This window comes from Agelaius phoeniceus, chromosome 5, assembly GCF_051311805.1.
Source record: "Agelaius phoeniceus isolate bAgePho1 chromosome 5, bAgePho1.hap1, whole genome shotgun sequence".
NCBI classification, from domain to species: domain Eukaryota; kingdom Metazoa; phylum Chordata; class Aves; order Passeriformes; family Icteridae; genus Agelaius; species Agelaius phoeniceus.
The window spans coordinates 24,469,875-24,492,028 of record NC_135269.1 but is presented as its reverse complement, the minus strand read 5'-3'; the positions used below and the strand labels follow the sequence as shown (position 1 = coordinate 24,492,028).

The 22,154-nt window shown below is 40.1% G+C and overlaps 1 protein-coding gene across 1 annotated transcript; it reads left to right on the top strand.

Moving 5' to 3' along the window:
- The first annotated feature begins 262 nt into the window (after nt 1–262).
- On the top strand, nt 263–17,662 carry SLC25A17 (solute carrier family 25 member 17). The gene is made up of 9 exons (XM_054631552.2): nt 263–644; nt 4,442–4,502; nt 5,480–5,546; nt 7,979–8,130; nt 9,142–9,258; nt 10,008–10,153; nt 12,017–12,112; nt 15,799–15,881; nt 16,326–17,662. The coding sequence occupies exons 1-9, from the start codon at nt 462–464 to the stop codon at nt 16,471–16,473; spliced, it is 1,053 nt and encodes a 350-aa protein (XP_054487527.2). The 5' UTR covers nt 263–461; the 3' UTR covers nt 16,474–17,662.
- The last annotated feature ends 4,492 nt before the right edge of the window (nt 17,663–22,154 follow it).

Genomic DNA, 22,154 nt, shown 5'->3' with positions numbered 1-22,154 from the left:
GGCACAGGATTGTGTCCAGAGTGTTCTTGAACATCTTCAGTGAGGGAGATTCCACAACCTGTCTGGGCTATCTGTGTGTGGTGTATCTATTTCAGTGTGTGGTGACTTCATAGTAAAGAAATTCTTCCTCATATTCAGATAGAACTTCATGTGCATCAGCTTCTGCCCGTTGTCCTATTGCTAGAGAAGAGAAGAGCCTGGATCCCTCCTCTCCCCGCCCTCCCTTCAGATGCTGACAGCCACTGATGGGATCCCTTCTCGGTGGCCTCTTCTCGAAGAGAAGCGAAGCTGCTCGTGGAGAGAAAAGGCGCTATTGTGGTCACTGAGGAAGGAACAGGAGCGCATTTTCCGGGTGCCCCGATGCTGTATTTTCCTGAAAATCCCCACGAACGATCCCGGTCTCCCCCGCCGCTCCCCCGGAGCGGGGCGGGGCCGCGGGCGCACGTGACAGGGCGGGTGCCATGGCGGGCGCGGGGGCGGCGCGCGGCAGCCCAGAGCTGGCCGGGGCCGCGGGGCCGCCGGGCCGGGCCGAGCACCAGCAGCAGCAGCCGCCGCCGCCGCCGCCGCCACAGCAGCCGAGAGCCGCCGCGATGTCGTCCGTGGCCTCCTACGAGAGCCTGGTGCACGCCGTGTCCGGCGCTGTGGTGAGCGAGCGGGCGGGGGGCGCGGGGCCCGGCGGGCGGGGCGGCCGTGCCGGCCTGGCGGGGGGCGCGGGCCGCTCGCAGCCTTTGTTCGGCCGGGACGGGCCGGGGAACCGGCCGGGGCTTAGCCAGGCTGGAGGCCGGGCCTGAGCAGCCGGAGCCATCTCTGAGGCAGCGGGAGCTGCCCCTCAGAAAGCCGGGTTGGCGCACCCGGAGCTGGGCATCCCTTCAGTAAGCTCAGGCAGAGGGGCAGCACCTCAGCTCTGCGATCCCAGAGCTGCACCAAGCATCGCCCTCATGCCGCGGCCTCATAACGAGCTCAGGAGCTGCGGAGAGTGAGGCAGCTCTTGGGTGCTGATCGAAATGTAAAGCGGGCACCGAGCAGCCGGAGGAGGTACTGTCGATCACTGAATTTAATTTTTCATGTGGTGCTTGTAAATTAAAAAGTCGCATTTACTTTATGTAGATTTCCTAATGTGCCCAGCCCTTGAATTTTTCTTTTCAGAGTGCTAGCTCTAAAAAGTAAATCAGCCTTCTGCTTCCAACAGATTAAGAATTTTAGTGCATGTAGCATGTTGGATTGGGCATACTGATGGATAGGAAGAACTCCTCGTGTCTCCTATAGGATGAAAGTTGCTAAATGTTATTGATCGATAAACACTGGAACAGGCTGCCCAGGGAGGTCATGGAGTCTCCCTCTCTGGGGACATTCAGAACCCACCTGGAATGGAGGCATTCCTATGTCACCTGCTCTGGGTGACACTGCTTTGATGTGGTGGGGTTAGACTGGGTCATCTCCAGGGGCTCCTTCCAACCGTGACAATTCAGTGATTCTGTTATAAAGGCTGATTCTAAAAGGAAAAACAAGGCTTTAAGGGATGTTTTTGTTTTATTATAAATAAACACAAGATTTTTGTCTGCTCTTTAAATTGTTTTAAGTCTGCTTTCTTAAACATCAAAGGCAGTGGGGATTTTGTTTCCACTTTCAAAAACTGGAGCTTTCTCAAATGATCTCATTGAAATACTACCCATTTTCCTTTTGCTGGCTTCTGCAGAAGTCAGTGATACTTTCTAGACATTGCTGTTAGCTTCTCCCTTCAAAAACATATTGCTGTAGTCAGGCTGTGCCCCTGAACAAAGTTTGTAGTGTGAACCAAGCTTATACATCCAGCTTATACATGCAGCCATAGACTCAGAACTATGTTGAACTAATGCATCAGGAACACATGTCGGACCACAACATGATAACTTTTGTTTGTATTCTAATATACTGAAAGCTGATATACGTTCTAGGCAACCTAGTCAAATTTGAGATGAAGGAATATTTTTGTGAACAGTAAAAAAATAACCAGCATAAAACAGTGCTTGATTTCCTGTGAACTTTAATTGAATTACATAAGTATTCTTTAACTCTGCATATAGCTGCAACATAATCTTTTGTTGCAAAGCTATAGGGGTGAGAATTTCATGGGAGTATTATAGAGCAGTCAGGCTGCTTCATTAGCTAAATGGTGGCTGAAAAATAGCAATGAAACTTTTTTATATGTTTCACTTTTTTTTTTGTTGTTACTATTTTTTATAAATCCAAGCTTCAGGCTGTGGTCCTGCACGCATCTTTTTGGCAGCAGTCACCTCAGGCCATTTATTCTGGCCACTTCTTGGCTACTGCACAGTTGTTTATTGGGTGCTGTGACTGGTCAGTGAACTGATGTGGCTGAAGAAGTAGCTCAGTGGAAAAAGTAGTTTTTCAGCCAGATTAGTTTCTGTGTCTGCATCATTGTGTAGTGCCCAGAAAGTTATGCCACCAGATTGGAGGAGGCAGGGGTGCAAATACAGTTGACCAAGAGCCTGGGATTACAGGGACCAGCCTGTACCTGTCCCTGTGATTATTCAGTGGTAATGTGACTTGGCAAAGCACCGAGATCCAGCGCCGACAGGGCGTGGGGGGAAGGCTGACAGTGAGGCCTCACCCTTCCAGCAGTGCAGGGTAATACATGGCAGCATCTGTTCTGCACTCATATATATTTTATATATGTATATATATGTATAATTTTACCTGCTGGTCTCAGTGCAGTTTAGCGAGGAATCTGAGTCCCTCTTGAGGGCTTTTGTTGTTGGGGAAAGGATTGTTTATCCCTCTTTTCCTTTGTTCTAGCCATGAAATCCTGTCTCTTCCGTATGATGCTTCAGGCAGCCTCCTCATCATGTAGTTGAGTTGTTCCATTTGTAAACCCAAGAGAAAAGTAACTTGGCTTTTCTATTTCCCTCAATTTAGCAAAAGAAGGGGAGAGGGTACAAATTGTTTTTTATGTGCAATGATCTGTTAAGTCAGTTAAGTTGTTTAGTTGTCTCATTACATTCCCTTGAACTATAGTTCCATATACGTTCTAAGCCAGTTTGGCAGTCAAGCACTGGAACAGGCTGCTGAGAGAGTTGATCAGTGCCCCATGCCTGTCAGTGTTTGAGGCATTTGGGAAATGCACTTAAGGTGCTTTAGCTGTTGGTCAGCCCCGAAGGGGGTGGGAGCAGCAGGACTGGGTGATCATTGCAGATCCTTTCCAGCTGAAACAGACTGTTCTGTGTCTTGTGGCCACACATCCGTTGTGTCCTGTGTGACACTACCTGACTATTTCCTCATTTCCAGTTTCTAATTCTGTGCAAGTGTGTGTGTGTGTGTGTGTGTGTGTGTGTGTTGCTGCTGCGTGGTGCATTGCATTGAGACTGAGATCCAGGATAAATCTCACTTTGGGAGGATAGAAGCAGAGGAGGGCTGCAAGTTGTAGTGACTGTGCAGTCTTGCTCTGTGCGTAGGTGTAACTGCATTTTGAGGCTGTCTTCAAAGTTGCAGTAATGCAGCTCCCATTAGGAACAGCATTATGGCTCTTTCTGGCACTTTTTTTTTGTGCTGGCACTAACCTTCTAACTAAGATATATTTTTTAGAAATATTCAGTCAGATGGGTTCATTAATCCACTTGCTGTCCAGCTGGGTACATGGTAGGTGAGAATGATACAACACAGGAGAAGTACATGGGAGAGCAGAATGAACTGTTTTAGCAAGAGCCCAAACTAAATGGGTTAAAATAACCAGGTAATTGTGGCCAAGTCTTAACATATGCTACCTAGTGTTAAAAAAACCTGGAGAAACTTGAGTCAACCCAGAATTGTTTTAGTGTGGAAATATCACCAGAAAAATGAATCCTCTGTTGCTGGTTGTAGAGTAGGTCCAAGCAGCCTGCTGAGGAGCTGGGGTATTTCCAGAGGCAAAGCTCACTTAAATGTATGGCATAAGACAGCTGTAGAAAAGCTCAAGTCACACTGTGCACTGTAGTTTAAACACAGCATTGAGTGACTTGCTGTATCCCAGACCTTCCCACTGTTTAAATAGTTTGCATGGCTGCTAATAGAAGAGGTTCCACAGCTTTAGCAGCCACCTGATGCATGGGAAACAGGTTTACACCAAGCCAGGGCCTTTTTGAGGCTAATAGGAGGTAGAGAAAGTTCAATGTTTATTTTCTGATGCCACTAGATCAACTTTCAGGCTTCAAAAACTTTCTCTTTTGGCAAAAAGCTTTTAATGGTTTTAATTTTAGCTTGATCTAATGCAAGAGAAAAATAACCCTCTTTTGTAAGTATGGGACAAAAATGTGTTATGTGTGGAGTTTATCCCCTTTTTAAACTTACTCAGCAGACTGATTTGTGGGCAAGAAGCGAAGAGTTACAAAAGTCTAGCAGGCCCTGTATAAGCAACTGATACATAAGCAACTGATACACTATGCAGCCAGTTTATTTTGTTTTTCAGGGCAGTATGACTGCAATGACTGTATTTTTTCCTTTGGATACTGCTAGACTTAGACTTCAGGGTAAGTGTCAAAATCTAGTTTCTTTGTACACAACGGCATTTCTGTTCATCTTGGCCTGGGCACTAGTAAGGGTGGTTGTAGTGGGGGTGGTCTACATGAACAGGAGTCTTACTTGTGTCACATTAACACTGTTTTTCCAGGTAAAGGTAATTCTTCCTGTTGAAAGTTGGGCAACATTTTAATTAGCTGAAAAGGCTGTGTGCTCTGTGGCTTTTAAATTATTATCTAAGACCAAAGACAAAAACAAAGATGCAAGATTGCATAGGATTATATTTGTGTGTTGCTGTTTTTGGCTGCTGAGAACACTTTGAAATGTAGGGGCAATATAATGAAAAACAGAATTATTGAGAGGATGATTTAAAGGGAAAATCCAGGGTTAGAATTGGGATTAGGAATATCTAATGTTTACAGAAATGCATCTAGAATATGAACTGTGTTCTGAAACTCTATCTTCTAATCTAAAGTCTCAGACTCAGCAAGCATTTTAGAGCTATGACTTAAGAACTGGAGGCAGATTATCAGCCAGGTTGTCAGAAGTATGGGTTGAGAAATGAATAGCTTTCAGTGCAGGAAGAGCCTACTTTGCTAAGGCTTAGCTGTTTGCAGATGAGCTGTAGGAGATAGCTCTGCTACTGGTGCTGGTCTGATGTCCAAGGAATAATTTTGAGAGCAGTCAGGCAGGCCCAATTCTAGCCCTCTACCTAAGGGGAACCTACTTTCAGTTCATGTTGCAACTACTGGAACTGGTGATTAGAGATACTCTGGAGCACAACAGAACCTGTCAGTCTGAGGAAGAGTAAAAAAAAGGAGTACCCTTACCTAGCAAATTAAAATAAGGAGAAATAGGGTATTTCTATTCTTTATGAGGAAGAAGAAACATGTGCTTGCAGGGTATATTCAGAATTACAAGGATAAGGACTTGAAAAAGAGTGCTAAAATTTTGAATAATCTAAAAGTTTGATTGCTTTGCTTTCCAGTTGATGAGAAACGGAAGTCAAAGACAACACCGGCCGTCCTTTTGGAAATAATCAAAGAGGAAGGCCTGTGAGTAGATACTGATTTTTCTGTTTGTCTTCGTGGAGAAAAGCTCTAAAACTAATTTGAATATGCTTTTAAAGTGGAACAATTAGCCTGTATCTGTGTGGACAGATTTTTATTCCAAATTGAAATGTCTCCACACAAGTGTGATATGACTTGCATAATCTTATGTGTTCATCTTTAGCTAACTAGGATTAACTTTCTTGAGCACCTTATGCAATTGATCTGTTCAGTGATGTAACTGTGCCTTCATTAGTGAGGTAGCTGTGCCTCCTCAGAAATGCAAATGTACCTTCATATACCTGATCAACAAGCTTTGTCTGCCTGGATTCTTGGGTGTGTCAATTTCTCAATAACCAAGATGAAACTCCTGGATAACTGAGCCACTTTCAAGAGAACTCAGACATGTTTCCCAGTTGGAAGGTTTTCATTTTCTCCTAAGCATGTAGAAGTAAACAACACATGACACTTTATGCTGGTGGGATTTAACATCTGTCTAAAAACAGTTAACTTTCAGCTGTGCTGTGCTTTAGTATTTGTCATAGTCTGAGCTGAGTTGGCTGGGAAAATCAGTTTTATGCCTGTCCTTGTTAGAAGTATTTTCCTAACGGAATCCCTGGAACTCCTAAGTAGACTGGTGCTTCCAGGACATTAAAGCTGATGAAAGTTTAACTTGGCCCATAATGCTGTGTCACCTTTGAACTTGGGCAGATGTATGCATGAGGAGTTCTCTGCCAGCTGATCTCTTCTTGTTCACATTCCCACATTACCTCTGTCACATGAGGGTGGCAAGTAAACTTCAATTAAAAAAAAAAAAAAAGAAAGAAAAAAGTAAAAAAGAAAAATGAAGTAATTAACCAAGGTGGAAAGACTGCAAAAGTGATCATCCTACTTTGCCTGTGAAAGAGAAAAATCAGGAGCTCTGGCAAGACAGGAACATTGCTTCTTCCAAAGGTATTGGGAAGGCCTGGCAAAGCAATGGTTCTAATTTAGAGAAGTGTCTGAAGTTACAAAAAAAAAGTCCAAACAGCAACAAATCTGAAATATGATGTGAGATCATAAACATCTTGTTCACATTAGCTTGTAGGGTCATGTCTCATTACCATACTTTTGTGAGACTGCTTTTCTCATCTAGATAAAGCAAATAGGTTGAGCTAAAGGACTTGCTGCAGAAGTTTATCAGACAGCTTTCTTCCCTGCACTTCCATCCTCTTCTAAGTGATCTGAAAGGTGTTCACTAGTGTACACCAAGTTTTTCTCAAGATTGCAGTGAATCATGGATGCTGCTACTGACAACTTAATTACTTAAAAATAAACTCATGGGGTTTGTTTTAGTTTCATGTTTTGTACTACAAGATGTTTCATTTGAAAATCATCAGAAGTCATTCTTAATAAATCAATCAAGCCCAAACTAACACTCAGTTAGAGGGCATAAACCCTAGAGGATGTTTCTCTCTTTCTTTTCTGGCACAGAAGAGATAGGTAATGTAAGAATTGTTGTAATTTGGCTAATGAATAACTGCATAGTCAGTAAATTTGTAACTGTGTGGTTAGCTAAGCCTGTAACTTCAGAAGCAGTTGTAACAATAAGATGTATTCCCAGCTACATGGGAGGGAGAAGCACTCATGGATTTGAGATGAAAAAGTAGCATTTACATTTTAAGCCAAGTCAGATGTGGTGTTTACCAGGCTTGCATCTTTTACAGTCTTATTGGAGATCCTTAAATTCTACATACTCCCAGTATTTAATGAATTCTGAAGAGCATCCATAGTTTCTGCTGTTGGGGTGATTTTTTTTATGCTTTTAACATGATACCAGCTCTCTACCTGCTCTCTACCTGTGCAACTCCAGTGAAGGTGTGTATCCATATCTTTTTTGGATGTGTTGTAGAACATGTTGGGAATGTAGGACAGCTGTTGAAGTGTCCCTGTTTTTCAGGATCATCAGGCCTGTCAGAGAAGGGAGCTTTGTTAGGCAGATGTTATGAAATCATTCCTAAATCAAGACAGCTTTAGATGATAATTCAGTTTTCTGTCTGTGATTAATCTAGTTAAATTTAACTAGGTAATGTCTTTTTCTTACTTACCTGACTGATTTGCCCTAGATTTTACAGTAAGGCATTTGTTAGAAATTCTTCCCACCTGTGTATCTTCTGTCCCCAGGTTGCATCCTTCGCCAAACTCTCCTAGGAGGAGTATATGAATTTCAGTAACTAGTCTTCAATTTTTAAATTTTATGTGAGAATCCAGATACTTTTTTTCCTTACTCAGGAGTTAAGTATGGCTTTTTACCATTGCTGATAAAGACATATCTAGGTAGTACTTCCTGTAGTATACAGCATTGTATCTCTGGGATCCTCCACCAACACATGAAATCAGCCAGATCAGCCACATAAATATTTTGCTGATTCTTACTGTGACGTTTTGCTCTCCGTTAGGTTGGCACCATATCGAGGATGGTTTCCTGTTATCTCCAGCCTTTGCTGCTCCAATTTTGTTTATTTTTATACATTTAATAGTCTTAAAGCCCTTTGGGTCAAAGGTCAGCATTCAACCACTGGAAAAGACTTGGTTCTTGGAGTTGTTGCAGGTAACACTTTAAAATCTCCATTTTGTCAAGAATATTCTATCTAATGATTTTCTTTATGAAGGCCTTTGGAGGCCACACTGAGTGCTCACCCCTCCCACTGTATGCAGACCTGCTTCTTTGTGGTTGCTACTCTGTGTCATCCCTGCCTCCTAAGGAATTGCATAAACCATTCCTGTTGTGAATTCTGGCACAAAGCACAGTGCTCTTGTGGCTTAGCATGATATTTGTGTCTGATGTGGTGCTTACAGGTATCTAAGCTTCAGCACTAAGATGCTGAAGAAAAGAAATGGGAAAAGTGATAGTTGGGTTTTTTCCAGAGGAAAAGATATATGCCAATTCTGAATTAATTTCAATTACAGTAAGAAATTCTAATGTAAGAATTTGGGTGTCAGTTTTCAGACTTGGTTTTGGGTTGTCACCTGAAAGTGACAGGAAGTTCCTAGATATATACAGGTCCAGTGGGACCATATGCTGTTTTATTCTATCCTCTTATGTGGATGCTGCAGTGCCTTCTTTGAAGGGATGATAACATTTGTGACTTTTCTAGCACACCCAGTGTGAAAAGTTACCACTGTGGGCTTTGTGTTTGCCAGTGATATTCTTCAGGGACTATTGCTCATGCAAATACATAGAATCAAGCTGATTTAAAAAAAAAAACAACCTGTAAAAATGACCCCTGGGTTTGGGGTTTTTTGGGGGGTTGAGGAGGAGTTGGTAGTTTCTTATACTTTCAGTGTAGGTATAATGACTGTCTGAATAGCTACTGGAAATAAGGAAGGAAATTCTTAAGCTGGCTGTATGTCTGTGGTAAAATTCCATGTATTTTGGAACAAAGGCTACAGGAATTAGGGTATGAATTACCATTTACTTTTCCCATATGTTGTGTTGGTTTTATTCCCTCTTCCTACCAGAAATTTCAGTAGCATGTGAATCAGGGGAAGAAAAGGGGATAAAAAAGATTTGAAATATTGTTTTTCATGCTGATTTTCTTTGTGCTGTGTTTTGCATTAGGAGTAGTGAATGTACTCCTGACCACCCCTCTCTGGGTAGTGAACACACGCCTGAAGCTGCAGGGAGCAAAATTCAGAAATGAAGACATTGTACCAACCAATTACAGAGGCATAATTGGTAAGCACCTGTTGTTGTCTTCAGCCAAAGAGAAGTTCATGAAGTGAAATGTATCAAGGACTTTGAAGACTTCTGTTCATCATGAACGATTTCACCCTGTAATCTCTGTGCTGCTCTGTCACTTTGCAGTCATTGAGTTTTACAGGAAACCGGACTTGGCTGTTTGTGATGGTAATTAAGAGTTTGCAGTGTGCACTCCTGTAACTGAAAGACCTTTTGCAGGGGCAGATATGTTATCATACAGGTAATGGAGCAGTAGTGAGCCCCATGAAGTGGTAGCTGGGAGTCTGAGTTTGGACAGACAGTCTGAAAATTAAACTTTGCTCACCTTAATCTCCTAATAACTCACATGTTCAGGCTGTCCTTCTTTTAAAACCAACCAACCAAATAACATTACTGTTATTTAGAAGAAGGTTTGGAAGACCTTAATGTGGATTCCACACTTGTAAAAAAAAAGAGGGGGCTGCCTGAGCAGATGATTAGTTTTGTGTATGTTAATGGTGGTGCAAACAAGAACCTCCTTTCTCACTACCTTTCTCTTAACTTCTGGATTAAAATGGAAGTTTAGTTAAAAATGCTTGCATAAAGGACTGCAGTGGATTTTTATGCTTTTTTTAAGTTTAGTTTAAAATGCTTGCATAAAGGACTGCACTTGGAATATTAGGCTTTAAGAGTAACTTCTTGTATCTTTTATATTCAGAGTTTTGTACTCAAAATATTAATAATTTTTTCCTCACCTTTTATCTCAGATGCCTTTCATCAAATAGTCCGAGATGAAGGAGTGTTAGCTCTGTGGAATGGTACTTTCCCCTCCTTGCTGCTGGTCTTCAATCCTGCCATACAGTTTATGTTTTATGAAGGCTTTAAACGAAAGCTTTTAAAAAAGCAGCTGCAAGTGAGTATGTTTTGAGGCCAGGTGATGAAAGTGCTCTGTTACAAGACAGGTTTTTTGATATGCATCATTTGAACAAATTCAGAATATGGGTTTGGTTTTGGTTCTAGTATTTTCAAGTGGTTTTTTGAATTAGTTTGTCTGAAAAGGGTTCAGCATAATGAAATTATATGGGAATCTTTCATGTCCTTAGGGAAGAGATTCCTGTAATTAATTCTTCTACCTGTAAAATAGAACTGAACCTCTTCTCCACATTTCTTTGCATACATTCACAGGTCTTGATTAAGAGTAGAGATTTCAATTCTAATGTATCTTTTATAAATATTTACATACTGACTGTTTTGAAGTCTGCTTTTAACACTTTTTGCAGTAAATAATAACTTTTTTTTTCTTGAAGACCTTAAATTTTCAATGTAATTTTTCTAGGTATGGACACTAGAATTAAACGTAGCATTGCAACCATTCCTTCCTGATTTTCTAAATAGAAGTGCAATTGCTTTTCTCTCCCTGCTTTATACTGCTCTTCTTTTTCCTTATTCTTTTTCCTTGACTATATCAGATATAGAATCTCAGCTGAACTCATGTTCCTTTTATGTTCCAGCAAACTGGAAAGCATTTGTATTACATTTTCAGATAATGTCATAACATAATATATCTTTAAGATGCTTTGCTGTTAATTAATGATTTTAGAATGTTCGGCTATACCAGTATCTTACCAAGCCATCTTGTTTTTCCCCAAGACACGGTGAGATTATTTTTACATGAGATTTTTACATCATCAATGAGGCTTGGGTTTTTTACTTTCTTTAGTTAATACTGCAGCTGTAGCAGCCTATTTGTACCTGATGGATCTACTCCGTTACATTATGCACATTTTTGAATGATGAGCTTAGCTTCCATCTGCATTGTTATTTTCTTGTTGGATAATAACATACTTATTTATGTATTTATTTCTTGTGTTTCTTTTAAATTACTTAGTTCCACCTTAAATTAGGACATTTCTTTGTCCATGATCAGTGAAGAGGGGAAATAAATTTTTTTCCAGCTCGGAATGGTAATTTTTATTTTGAAAAACATTTTTCTTCCTATTTGGTCATTTTCTGGTTGTCCTAAATATAGCAGGTTGACCTTTTTAAAAATGTGCATGTGTAAGTGTATTTTTGATTGCAATCAATATATTTTAGAATATATTTTGAGCATGTTTTGATATGGGCATCTACTTACGTTCAGTGATTAATTCTCACTGTTAGACTGAGATGCACTGTAATCAGCATAGGCTGTAACAATGTATTTGGTACATCCTGGAGAAGTGTGAGCTTTGGAGCTGAGCGTGGGCTTCAGCAGGGGTTCTTAACTAAAAGGGGATGGGATTTTTAGCCTATGGCATCAAGACTAAAATTCTGTCTGGGAGTGTAGTGGTTATGTCTCAGGAATACAGAGTGATGTTCAAGGAATCTTTCACTGTCACCTTTTCACAAGCACTGTATGACTTTTTGGTTTCACTGTTGCAAAAACTGAGATGCTTATTGATTGATGGTATGTTTAAATGATACTTCCTTATCTTTTGTCTACTCTTGGTGCTTTGAAGGGGTCTAATTGTATGGCCTTATAGCAACAGTAATCTAGTTGTATTGAGAAATGCAAAACCAGGTGGAATTTACAAATAAGAGGTGGCAAAGTAAGTTAGTTGAACCATAACCACCTCTTTAAAATGAGAAGACCCTGACATTTCATGAAATCTTCATGCCAAAGATCCTTAGATAATCTGGTAGCTGGTAGCAGTACAGAATCGAAATACAAATACAAATGGGTAATTGGCTATTTTGGTACTATGTGCAGTAAATTTGTTCTTTATCTATTGAACAGCTCACATCTTTGGATGCTTTTGTCATTGGTGCATTAGCCAAAGCAGTTGCCACCACCCTCACTTATCCTCTGCAGACAGTACAGTCAATTCTGCGGGTAAGTAATTTCATTTCATGGCAACTCTGCCTCTGACTTGGTCTATATCATGCAAGCCTTGTTTTTATTTGTGTTAATGGACCCATTGTTTTGGGAGGCATTTTTCCCAATGCAGGTCACTGATTAGAATGGCTTTCCTCTTTGGTTTTGACAGAGCTTGATATACTGGTGCACATTTGTTTCAAGTTGCTGGTAGGATTGCCAGTGTATTGTATTGGTAGTGTCCCAGAGAAGCTGATGCATTGTACTGCTTTTAGGTGCTGCAAAAATGTACATTTACTTATTGGAATATAAATGGAAAATGTGTCAAGTGGGAAGTTAAAATTAAATCTTCTAAAACCAGTCTGTTTCCAGATGACCTATGGTAATTTAAAAAAAAAAAAAATTCTATTCATAGGTTTTGTTGTTTGGATGATGGTCTGACCTTGTCAGCGTCCAGAATGTGATTGATCAGAGGAAGCTGAGCTCCCTCATAAATAATACCTTTAGCCATTTGCCTGGCCATGTAGGCTAATTGTAGTGGTAATGGAAACACTTGCATTTATTCTGACTTGCAATTTGTACATAGGCCGGATAATGCTGCTGCGTTCAGAGTGTACCAATATTGTTGTAATATTGACACAAGACAAAACTGGGGAGTAGGAGGGAAGGAGACCTGGCCATGTGGAAGCATATTGTACTTTAATTTGTGTGTTTTAAACTCTGTAGCAGTTAAATATTAGTAAGTGTTTCCACATGAAATACATTTTCCTAAGTAAGGAGGAGCCTTAACTTGCCTCTACAGTAAAGCCATTGTGTATGTTCTAAAACTTGGACAAATTTGGAGAATAAGTTGAATTACTGAAAACAAGCCTTCCATGCTAAGGGTATCACTTTTCAGACCTCTCTAATAAGGGAATTTTCATGTTAATTGTTCATCTGGAAAAAGTAATTTTCAAGCAAATTTTGTAATAATTTGTAACTCTCTAATTAGAGTGTAATAAATGTATCTTGATTTTTGGTAACCTGTGAAAAGGTAGTTAGGATGCTATATTTCAAAGCAAGAGGATTTGAATATACTTACTGTGTAATTTTTATCAGCAGTCATCTTTTCTGAAGTTTTCATAATTTTTGATCAGCTGCCTTTCACTGCCTATCCTGTTTTAACAGCCTGGACACATCTCAGTAGTAGCTAAACTAACAACACAGACTTCTGTTACTGGAATGGCAGATAGAGAAAAACATTTAAATAAAAATAGCTCTGTTTGGATAAGTTGCAAGATCAGTCTGTTTTTAATTTGTGATGCTCCTGTTTCCTCCTGATGTGAAGGAGAGCTGGAAGGAAAGTTGGAGTGCTCTATTTTAGCCTGAGCATTGTACAGCAGTGCAGCTTTCATGGGCCTGCAGCCGCAGAACAGCTTCAGCCCTCATTCCTTTCCATGGTTCCTACAGAAGTGGTTACAGTCTTGAGGCTTCATCTTTTTTTTATCTCCATTTAGCTTTTTGAACAAAATTCTTCTGACTCTTAATGACAGTGTAAAAAGAAGAAAAAAAAAATCCAGTGCCAGTCCGTCCTCTCCCTGTGATGATGGGGAGCACAAGGACCCTGTCTCTAGTTCTGCAGTCACTAGGGGTGACTTCTGTCTCTTTGCTCTATGAAAGAATAGCCAGGAGCTATTGAACACATCTGTTGAGGACAGCAAAAATGTGTGTCTGTGACATCTGTGCTGTCCAGTTCAGACTTGCTATATTGTGATGTGTTTTCTAATCTAAAGTTGGCATTGTTCTGGTTGATGAAGTTTTTGTCACTCACACTAAGTAATGTTAAAAAAGGTTATGAGTAAAGGTTTAGTATTTTCAGAACTAATATTCTGCATGAAAAAAAAGTTGCAGGTGTTTTTAAAAAATAATTTTAGCAGATTTGCACACAAACTAATATAAGCTCAGTATAATTCATATAAACTTACACATCGTAACTAAGTTCTCTCATCAAACTAGTACAGAACATTTTTTTCCTTTTTAACCTGAAACCTTTAGAAACTTACTCTTTTTTAGAACTCATTAGGGATCTTTGTAATAAAGTCTTTACACCTTTGCTTTCAACTCTTTGGCACTCTTACTGTCATATAATGAACAGTTATCCTGTGTAATTGACAGTGGTAGCAGCTTTGCCTTTTGGTATTCCTTCTCCCAGTCATTAAAATTACGTGACACTGGTGTTACTCATTATGCAGTGAAACTGTTCTTTGGCCTATGTGTCAGTAAAAGAGCAGATAAATTAAATTTGCCTCTGGAGATACAGCAATACCACTAATGTTTTCAGTGATCCCAGAAGAAAAAGTTCTCTTTAAAATGGAAGTCTTTTTTCTCTGTCGTAGAGAATGCTAATCCTTTTGGGAAGTCTTCTGCAGTAAACACTGAAGTGTTAACATTCTACTGAAAAATTAATTATTTTCTTCTCTCTTAATGACCCTTTGTAGTACAAAAATTGTCCAGTGGTGGAGAAAAGAGGAGAATGAGGCACCTAATGGTGGTGTAGTGTGAAAGCCTATGTGTAATCTGGGCAGTGACTGACACTGTAACTTGGAACCTAGTTAGCAATTTTTGGGGGGTGTGTCTGAGTCTGTGACAATAGTTCTTAACACTGATTGTCAATATCAAATGGGTAGTTGCTGATGAAAAGATTATGGGTTTTGAATATATATTTACCTAATAACAGGAGATTTCCACTAGCATTCTGTTGCTGCTGTTTCCTCCCAAGTTATTAAAACACATAGTAAAGCCTCTATCATCCTAGCATTTTCTTAAAATTTCTGAGCTGCCTAAATCAGCTGGCATACTTTACCTACTGTCAATGGTAATTTCTTACACATAAGAAATAGCAGTTGCCTCAACATGTTCTGGGGAAAAACTCATCCAACATGCAGTTACTCAAGTTCACCGTTCTTTTGTACACAGAAGCTTAACACAGTCTTCAAAAGCTATTAGGCTGTGCTGCTACAAATACAAGTGTACCAACTCTTGTATATTAATAATTCATAGTTACAGCTTGCTGGCGGTACTATCAACCTGTATCAGATAAAAGTATCAATGAATGCTTGAAAAGGACTTGCTGAAATTGCTAGTTTAACTCTACAGCAGCAGCAGTCATGCCTACTGAAAACCAGCTTGGGCATAAGCAAGTGTAGTGAGTAAAAAAGAAATATTATTTAGGCCAGGTCGGTAGGTGAAACAATTTTGAATTCTTTCACAGCAGCTCACACATAAGTGCTCCAGGACCATTGCTGGGCAGATAAATTGTGTGTTTGACTGTGCAATCTCAATGTAGTAATGACTTGCAGGTGTGTGAGGGTCTGAATCTTTGTGTAGTAAAGGCTGAGAAAGCCAGAAAGAACTTGCTTTGAGTGTCATAACCCTACTAAGACTCTGCAAATTATGCTTTTGAGGTCTTGAAAACTGCTTCCTCCAGAGCAACTGAAAGAGAGGAAATATTTGTTAGAATCCATTTTAAAACCAAATTACAGTAGTATGTATAGTTTTAATGTTTGCAGTGTGAGCTTTGGCCTCTGTTCTCTGCTGGTAGTTATGTAATGTGAAAAATGTTTAAAGGGGTTTAGGGTAGGCTCTCCAGATTTCATGCATGTATGATGTTCTCTGCCAAGCACAGTGGGGAAGTAGTACAGCAAAATCCTCTTCCTTTTTTTCAGTTTGGACGTCACAGGCTGAACCCAGAGAACCGAACACTGGGCAGTCTTAGAAATGTTCTTTACCTTCTTCAACAGAGAGTGAGGTGAGCTTTCCCTTTTTATTTCTCCTACAATTTCACTAATATTGTGAAATGTTGCTGGGTTTGGATTTTGTTTCCTTTTGCCTCCCTTAAACTTGACATTTGAGTCAACCTGGTTTTTGTAATATATTGTAGGGTAGGCCCACAAACCCAGATTCTCCTAAATGTCTGTACAGTAAGTGACATCAAGGATACATATGGATACTAATTCATTTCACCTTTCAACTTGAAAAGAAACAGGTTTCTTGCACAAAGGACCTTAAATTTCTGCAGAATTTTTTCTTTAAAATATTACTAAACATAGCTGGCTTAAGGTCAAGAATGAGTTTAAGATTCCTACAGTTGGTCATCAACTTGTAATATTGATTCTTCTCTGTAGTGTACTGATTTACTTACAGAAAGCTATTTATGCTTGTTTTCTGGTTTGTTTTTTTTTCTCCTCCTTAGGCGTTTTGGGTTAGTGGGACTTTACAAAGGCCTTGAAGCAAAGCTCCTGCAGACAGTCCTTACTGCTGCTCTAATGTTTCTGGTGTATGAGAAACTGACTGCAGCAACCTTCACAGTCATGGGATTAAAGCACTCGCGCAGACATTGAGGAGGAGCCTATGCCAAAGATTCTGGGGTCTAGAAAACACATGCCATTTCTGAGACCTGGCTGGGTAAACAAAGGGTCCTCACTTTCTCTGCTTCTCTTTTTAGCCACCTTTACCTCCATTATTTGGAGAAATCTGGAATATGCTCTATAGGATCTGTTGCCACGAATTCAGGGATAGCCCATTCCCTATTGTTCTGTGTACTCACTGTGTTAAGAAAAAACCAGAGACCTTATTTAAGCACTTGACCTGAAATTTAAACTATTATGTGATTTGGTTATTTGGTTAATATTCTTGGCAAGAATGACTATCTCTCACTATACTTTCTTCTTTGCCCTCAAATTGTCCTCAACTATTCTTGGATCTTTATCTTCTGTCAGCAGCTGGTTTTGTGTTATTTTCCTTGACCTGTGTTTGTCACTTCATATTTGGTTCATTAAAATAATTCATAAAGAATAACATTTTTGGCATGGTTTTCTTTTACCTGCAAGTATGTTTGTGGCACAGGATCTGATGTTGCCCCAAATACCTGGTGATGAGGTCTCTGAACTGCTGGAATGGATATTAGAAGTGAGTGTACAATCTGTCTTCTTGAATCCAGCTATTTTAAATCTTGAAAATTTTGAATGCAGATACTGGCTAGATTGGAGGAAGATAACTTCTTGCTTTTTCAAGCTGAGTCCCTCAAGAAAGGGAGTCCCTCAAGCTGCCTCAAGAAAATGGCCTTGCTACAGAAATACATGAAGTTTTATCACCCTATTCTTTGTGAGAATATGTGAATTCACACCATGTTCTTATGTAGACAGGGGCCACTGCTTCAGAAGTGCTATGCCTGCTCAAAAATGTGCTTTGTTTATTTTTCCACTGATATTCCCAGACCATAAAGCCTAAAATGTGTATGTTCTAACATGTCTATGTTCTTTTTGCATAGTTTTGGTCAGTATTCCTAGACTCTAAAATGCAAATTAAATTGTGCTCTGTCAATTGTTAAGTTGGCAATAGAATTGTTCTGAAGAACAGTTTTCTATTTGAAGTATTGAAAAATTTCATGACAGTTTTAACACCAAGAATGTCTAGAAGGGGGAGAAGACTTGAATGCTGCAGGATTCCAAATTGCAAAATGGCACCTGTTCCTGGAGTCTGAATTGAGTCTATTTTAAAAATAAAATTGTAAAATAATTCTGCAGATAACGTCTTTTGAACAAGTACCTTCTTTTAAGAGTGTTGAGAGTATCTATAGAAGAAGAATACCCTTAATTCAATGCTGGTTGACTTTCAGTCCAAGTAGGATTTACATAGACAAGTAAGAATAAAAAAGTGCAATGAGCTGTAATTATACTTTGTTAAAGGATGAAAGTGAAAGACTGAAGACTTCACCACTGGAAAAGAATGAATCACAATTCTGAAAATTTCAGTGAAAATACTTTTTTTTTACTGAAATGAGGTGCCATGTGGAAAGGTAGTCTGCTGTCATTTGGGTGTTTTTAATCAGAAATTTGGAATTGGTAGTATGGCTCTTGATAAGCTACCTCACCTTGGAATTCCTGCTGTCAGAATCGTTGTGGGGAAGCAGAGTGGTTCTCGTGCCAGTCTGGCTGAAATCTGCATGGCTGCCAGAAGCTGGAGTTCAGCACCTTGAACCTTTCTGCTCTGTGGCATGAGAGAGCAATTCCTGCAGATGCATTTTTCTGGTTGCTCTACCTGTAAGAAGAAACCAAATGCTTGCTACCATTTACTAGCCAAAAAATACTTGTCTACCTGCCAGTGTGGATTCAAAGGGATAAAGTATTTCCTTTTTGCAAAAAAGCAGAATACAGAAGCCCTGTGTGAAAGTGTGCTGGTCTTGGCTGTGTCTGCGTTACCTGGACAGACCATTAAGCCTGGAACAGACATTCTGCCCTAATCTCTCTACTTGGCTCTGCTGACCAATTATAGTGAAACAGTTTCATAAAGGAATGAAAGCAAAAGTTACTGAAGCTGGGACCATCTCAGGTCTTTTAATATTGACCTGTGGTATTTAAAACTTTTTTGCTTCTGCATTATCCGGTGTTGATTCAGACATTACACTGAAATAACTGAAAAACACCTTAACCTTGCGTGACTGAGCCAAAATGCAGATGGTTGAGGAATTGTTAAGTCATTTATTCAATTGGCAGGCAAATGTTCATGTTGCAGCTGGTACCTCTACCTAAGTTTTCTCAGATGTAGTTTGAACAGATGATGACATTTCTGTTAGACTGCATAAAACTATTTCAGCATTGGTATTTTTGACATTAAAAAAATCCATAATTTATCAAAGCAAACTATGAGAGACTATTTTTAATCTTGGTACTGGAGTTGTAATTCATCCTTGGTGGATAAATACTGTCCAGAAATGAAAACTAAATAAAATAATTCTATTCTATTTTAAAATACATTTACATAAATTGCCATTTCCTGCTGTCTCTCTCATAAGCAAATAACAGTTTATTTAGGGGGTGGTGTAAAGACATAATCCAGCTAATCTGGCTCTGTGGATTTGTCATTTTGCTAGAGAAAAATAGTTGGCAAACTATTGACATAGTTGCCATCAAACAGCACAAAACCTACAAGTGTTCCTTTAGACACAGGTGGCTCCCAATGGACATGGCTGTGGCAGTGGAAGCTGGAGATGAAACGTGGAGGGAGAGTATGAGGTGGTGTGGCACTCTAGGCACCTGCAGTGACAACCTTGGCTGCCAGTGCTCTGCACTTCTGCTGTGCAGCAGTAGTAACTGTATTCCATCCAAAAATTGTGTCAATTCATTTCTAGAGAATTTAACAGAAAATATTTTCATCTTCAGATGAAAAACAGATCTTCTCCCTATATTTTTAATCCTATTTTTCAGAGACGAGAGAAAGGAATGATGATTACAAAGGAGAGCAGCAGAGAGGATCGTCTGTCTTAGCTGAGTTCTGTCATGGGTAATTCTATCCTTGGCTCAGTTTAGGAGATTTAAATTTAATCCTGTGCTCTTCTTTCTCTTTCCCACCCCACACTTTGAATGAAGGTAGGAAAGCCCCTGTGGCATCTTAGAGATTGCAAAGCAAGTGGCTTCAGGAATTCTGCTCCAATTTGTATTCCAAAGCATGTTTCTTGCAATTACAGGTTGCCTGTATGGTAGGGCAGTATTTAACACACTTTGGCTTATTCACTAATGTTATTTGTGTGTGTATATATATATATCTTTTGTGTGTATATATATCTCTCAATGTATCATAGAATAGAAATGCTATTCATTAAGCCTCACGAGGATGACAACTGATAGGGTATAACGTGTTCTTTTTGTCTTACGTAATGTTGAATTGCTGAGCGCCTGCTGCCAAAGCTGGCTGTACTTTGCTGGAAGAGTCTCTCCATCAAATGATTTTCTGGCTGCACTGAAGAAAGTTATTAAAACCTGAAAGCTGGTGCATACCCTTTGGGGGAGGAAAAACAGGATTTACCTCCAGTCTAAACAAAAGGAATAGAGCTCGCTGCACTGCAAAGCTTCTTGTCCAGATTAATCCTTCTTTACATGTCTTACTGCTCACCTGCTGAGGAAGGAAAAAGGGGCTGTGCTGACCCTGCTCCTTGCTGGACTTTTGTAGCTAAGACAGGTAAACACCATCCATTCAGAGGAAAAAACAGGTGAGCTTTCAAACTGGGATATTCCTTGCACAGGCATCTGTTGAAAAAGGTATTCCTTGCCATCAGTGGAGTTATTTTTACACCACATGTCAAAAACATTTCTTAGCTGGTGAGCATGGGGCAGGACAGCACGGGGCTGTGGGTGAGAGGAAGCTGTATAGGAGGCCCATAGTGTTTATGCCTGTTGGGGTCTATGTCTCTTTTTTTTCTTTTTCTTTTTTATCAATATGATTTAAAGCAAAGAAGAATGAGGATGACATGATGAGGAACATGAGTATTAAAACAGTTATTTTTATGTGTAATTGTTTATTCACCTAATCTAAAAAGCTGAATTCTGTGTCTGCAAAGGCTACTTTGTGGGCATTATAAACCTCTCTCTGCCTCTTCACAGCAGAAACAGAGACGTTTTAGGGCATGGTTTGATGGTCTATATGGGCTAAAGAGCCCTCTTCAAAGCAAGTTTTCCTGGTACAGAGAGGGGCCAGGTCCATCTCTGTGCATGACTGCATGGTCTGTACAGGGCTGTTGAAGCTGACCTAGTATAAAACTTGACTAGTGTGTAACATCATCTATAACTTACATAATATTCATAGCTTACAGGTTTTGATAGCACTAGATAAAAGAGCATAGCTTTAGGATTCAATGAGCAACAGCAAAAGAGCTTCTGTGAACTGGCATATTTTAACTTCTGATTCTTCCTTTGTTTCGTGTTTAAAAGAAATGGACTCCAGAACTTTCTAGAAAATGATAACTAAAAAGAGATCACCTTTCTATTTGGCTGACAACATTTTTTTCTGCTGTCTGTAGCAATGTAGTGCATTTGTCAGAGCAGCCTGGAGCACAGCACAGCCACTATAAGGTAAGGGGCAGAAGCTTGTGCAAAGATGGATTTTTTTCTGTCCTCTGCAGTTGGGGAAATTATCCTCCAGTTACTGCAGCTGGAGGAGAGGGAAGAGCAGGAATTTGGTGGTGGTCCAGATGAGAAAGCCCACGAGACAACAGTCCCCATAACTTGCAGCAATGGAAATGTGAAGTGATAACAAGGCCAGAATCTATCTGTGAGAGATTCTCCAGCACATTTCCAGATCCGGGTGTAGCACTTGCACAGTGGAGCCCAGCTCATGGGGGTGCTATTGCAGCAGCAATCAACCAAACAGTTCACAGCTGTACCAGTGGTGAGAGGCTTCATTTTAACGATCCCTGACAAAAATTTTGGGTGTATATTCTTCTGGAGCTGGAATGGTCTGGATAGTCAGTGGGTTTCCTTGAATACCCCTTTACTCAGCACTTTTCATTTGCTGTGTTGCTTTCTATGACTTTTCAAACCAGCTGAAGAAAATAATAGGTGTGTCTAGATTGCTGGTATTTGCATTTGGATTTGCTGCCAAAATTGCATAAGGTGTTTAGAAAGTCCCCCAAACATGGCAATATGCCAGACTGAAGATGAAAGGGACTTTAAAGGCACAGACAGTTACTGCTCACACTGGGAACAGCACCTCACAGAAGCAGATTTTAACTACAGGGAAAGCCTCTTAACAATGTTGTATTTGTAGCTTTATCTCTAATGCCAAAGGCCAGATTGACTCACATGTGCTGGGCTCAGGGATCTCTATGCAGAAGGTGCCTGGGATCAGCCCAGGGTCATCCATAGAAAACCCATTTTTCTGACTGCAGCCAGTGCTCAGGGGGGCTGCAATTGTTGGTGCCTGTGATCCGCTTGTCGTCACAGCACACGTCAGTCTTAAAATTAGTAACAGCTAATCTCTGCTGTACTCTCACATCCACATATGGAGGCTGAGGTTGGGGCTTTTTCCCCAGTAGGATTTATTTTGAATTAGAGACAAACACTGGCCAGGCTTTAGCTGGCTTCGCTGTGGATTCCTTGCTGAAAATTGTCAGTTTACAATTCTTGGCTTAGCCTTTCTGACCTTCATCTGTGATGGGCAGAAGATTTCAGCTTGTCAGTGTGGATTCAAGATGTGATAGGTCCTCCCCTAATTGTTTCATTGTCTCAGCTGAATGATGGAACATCAA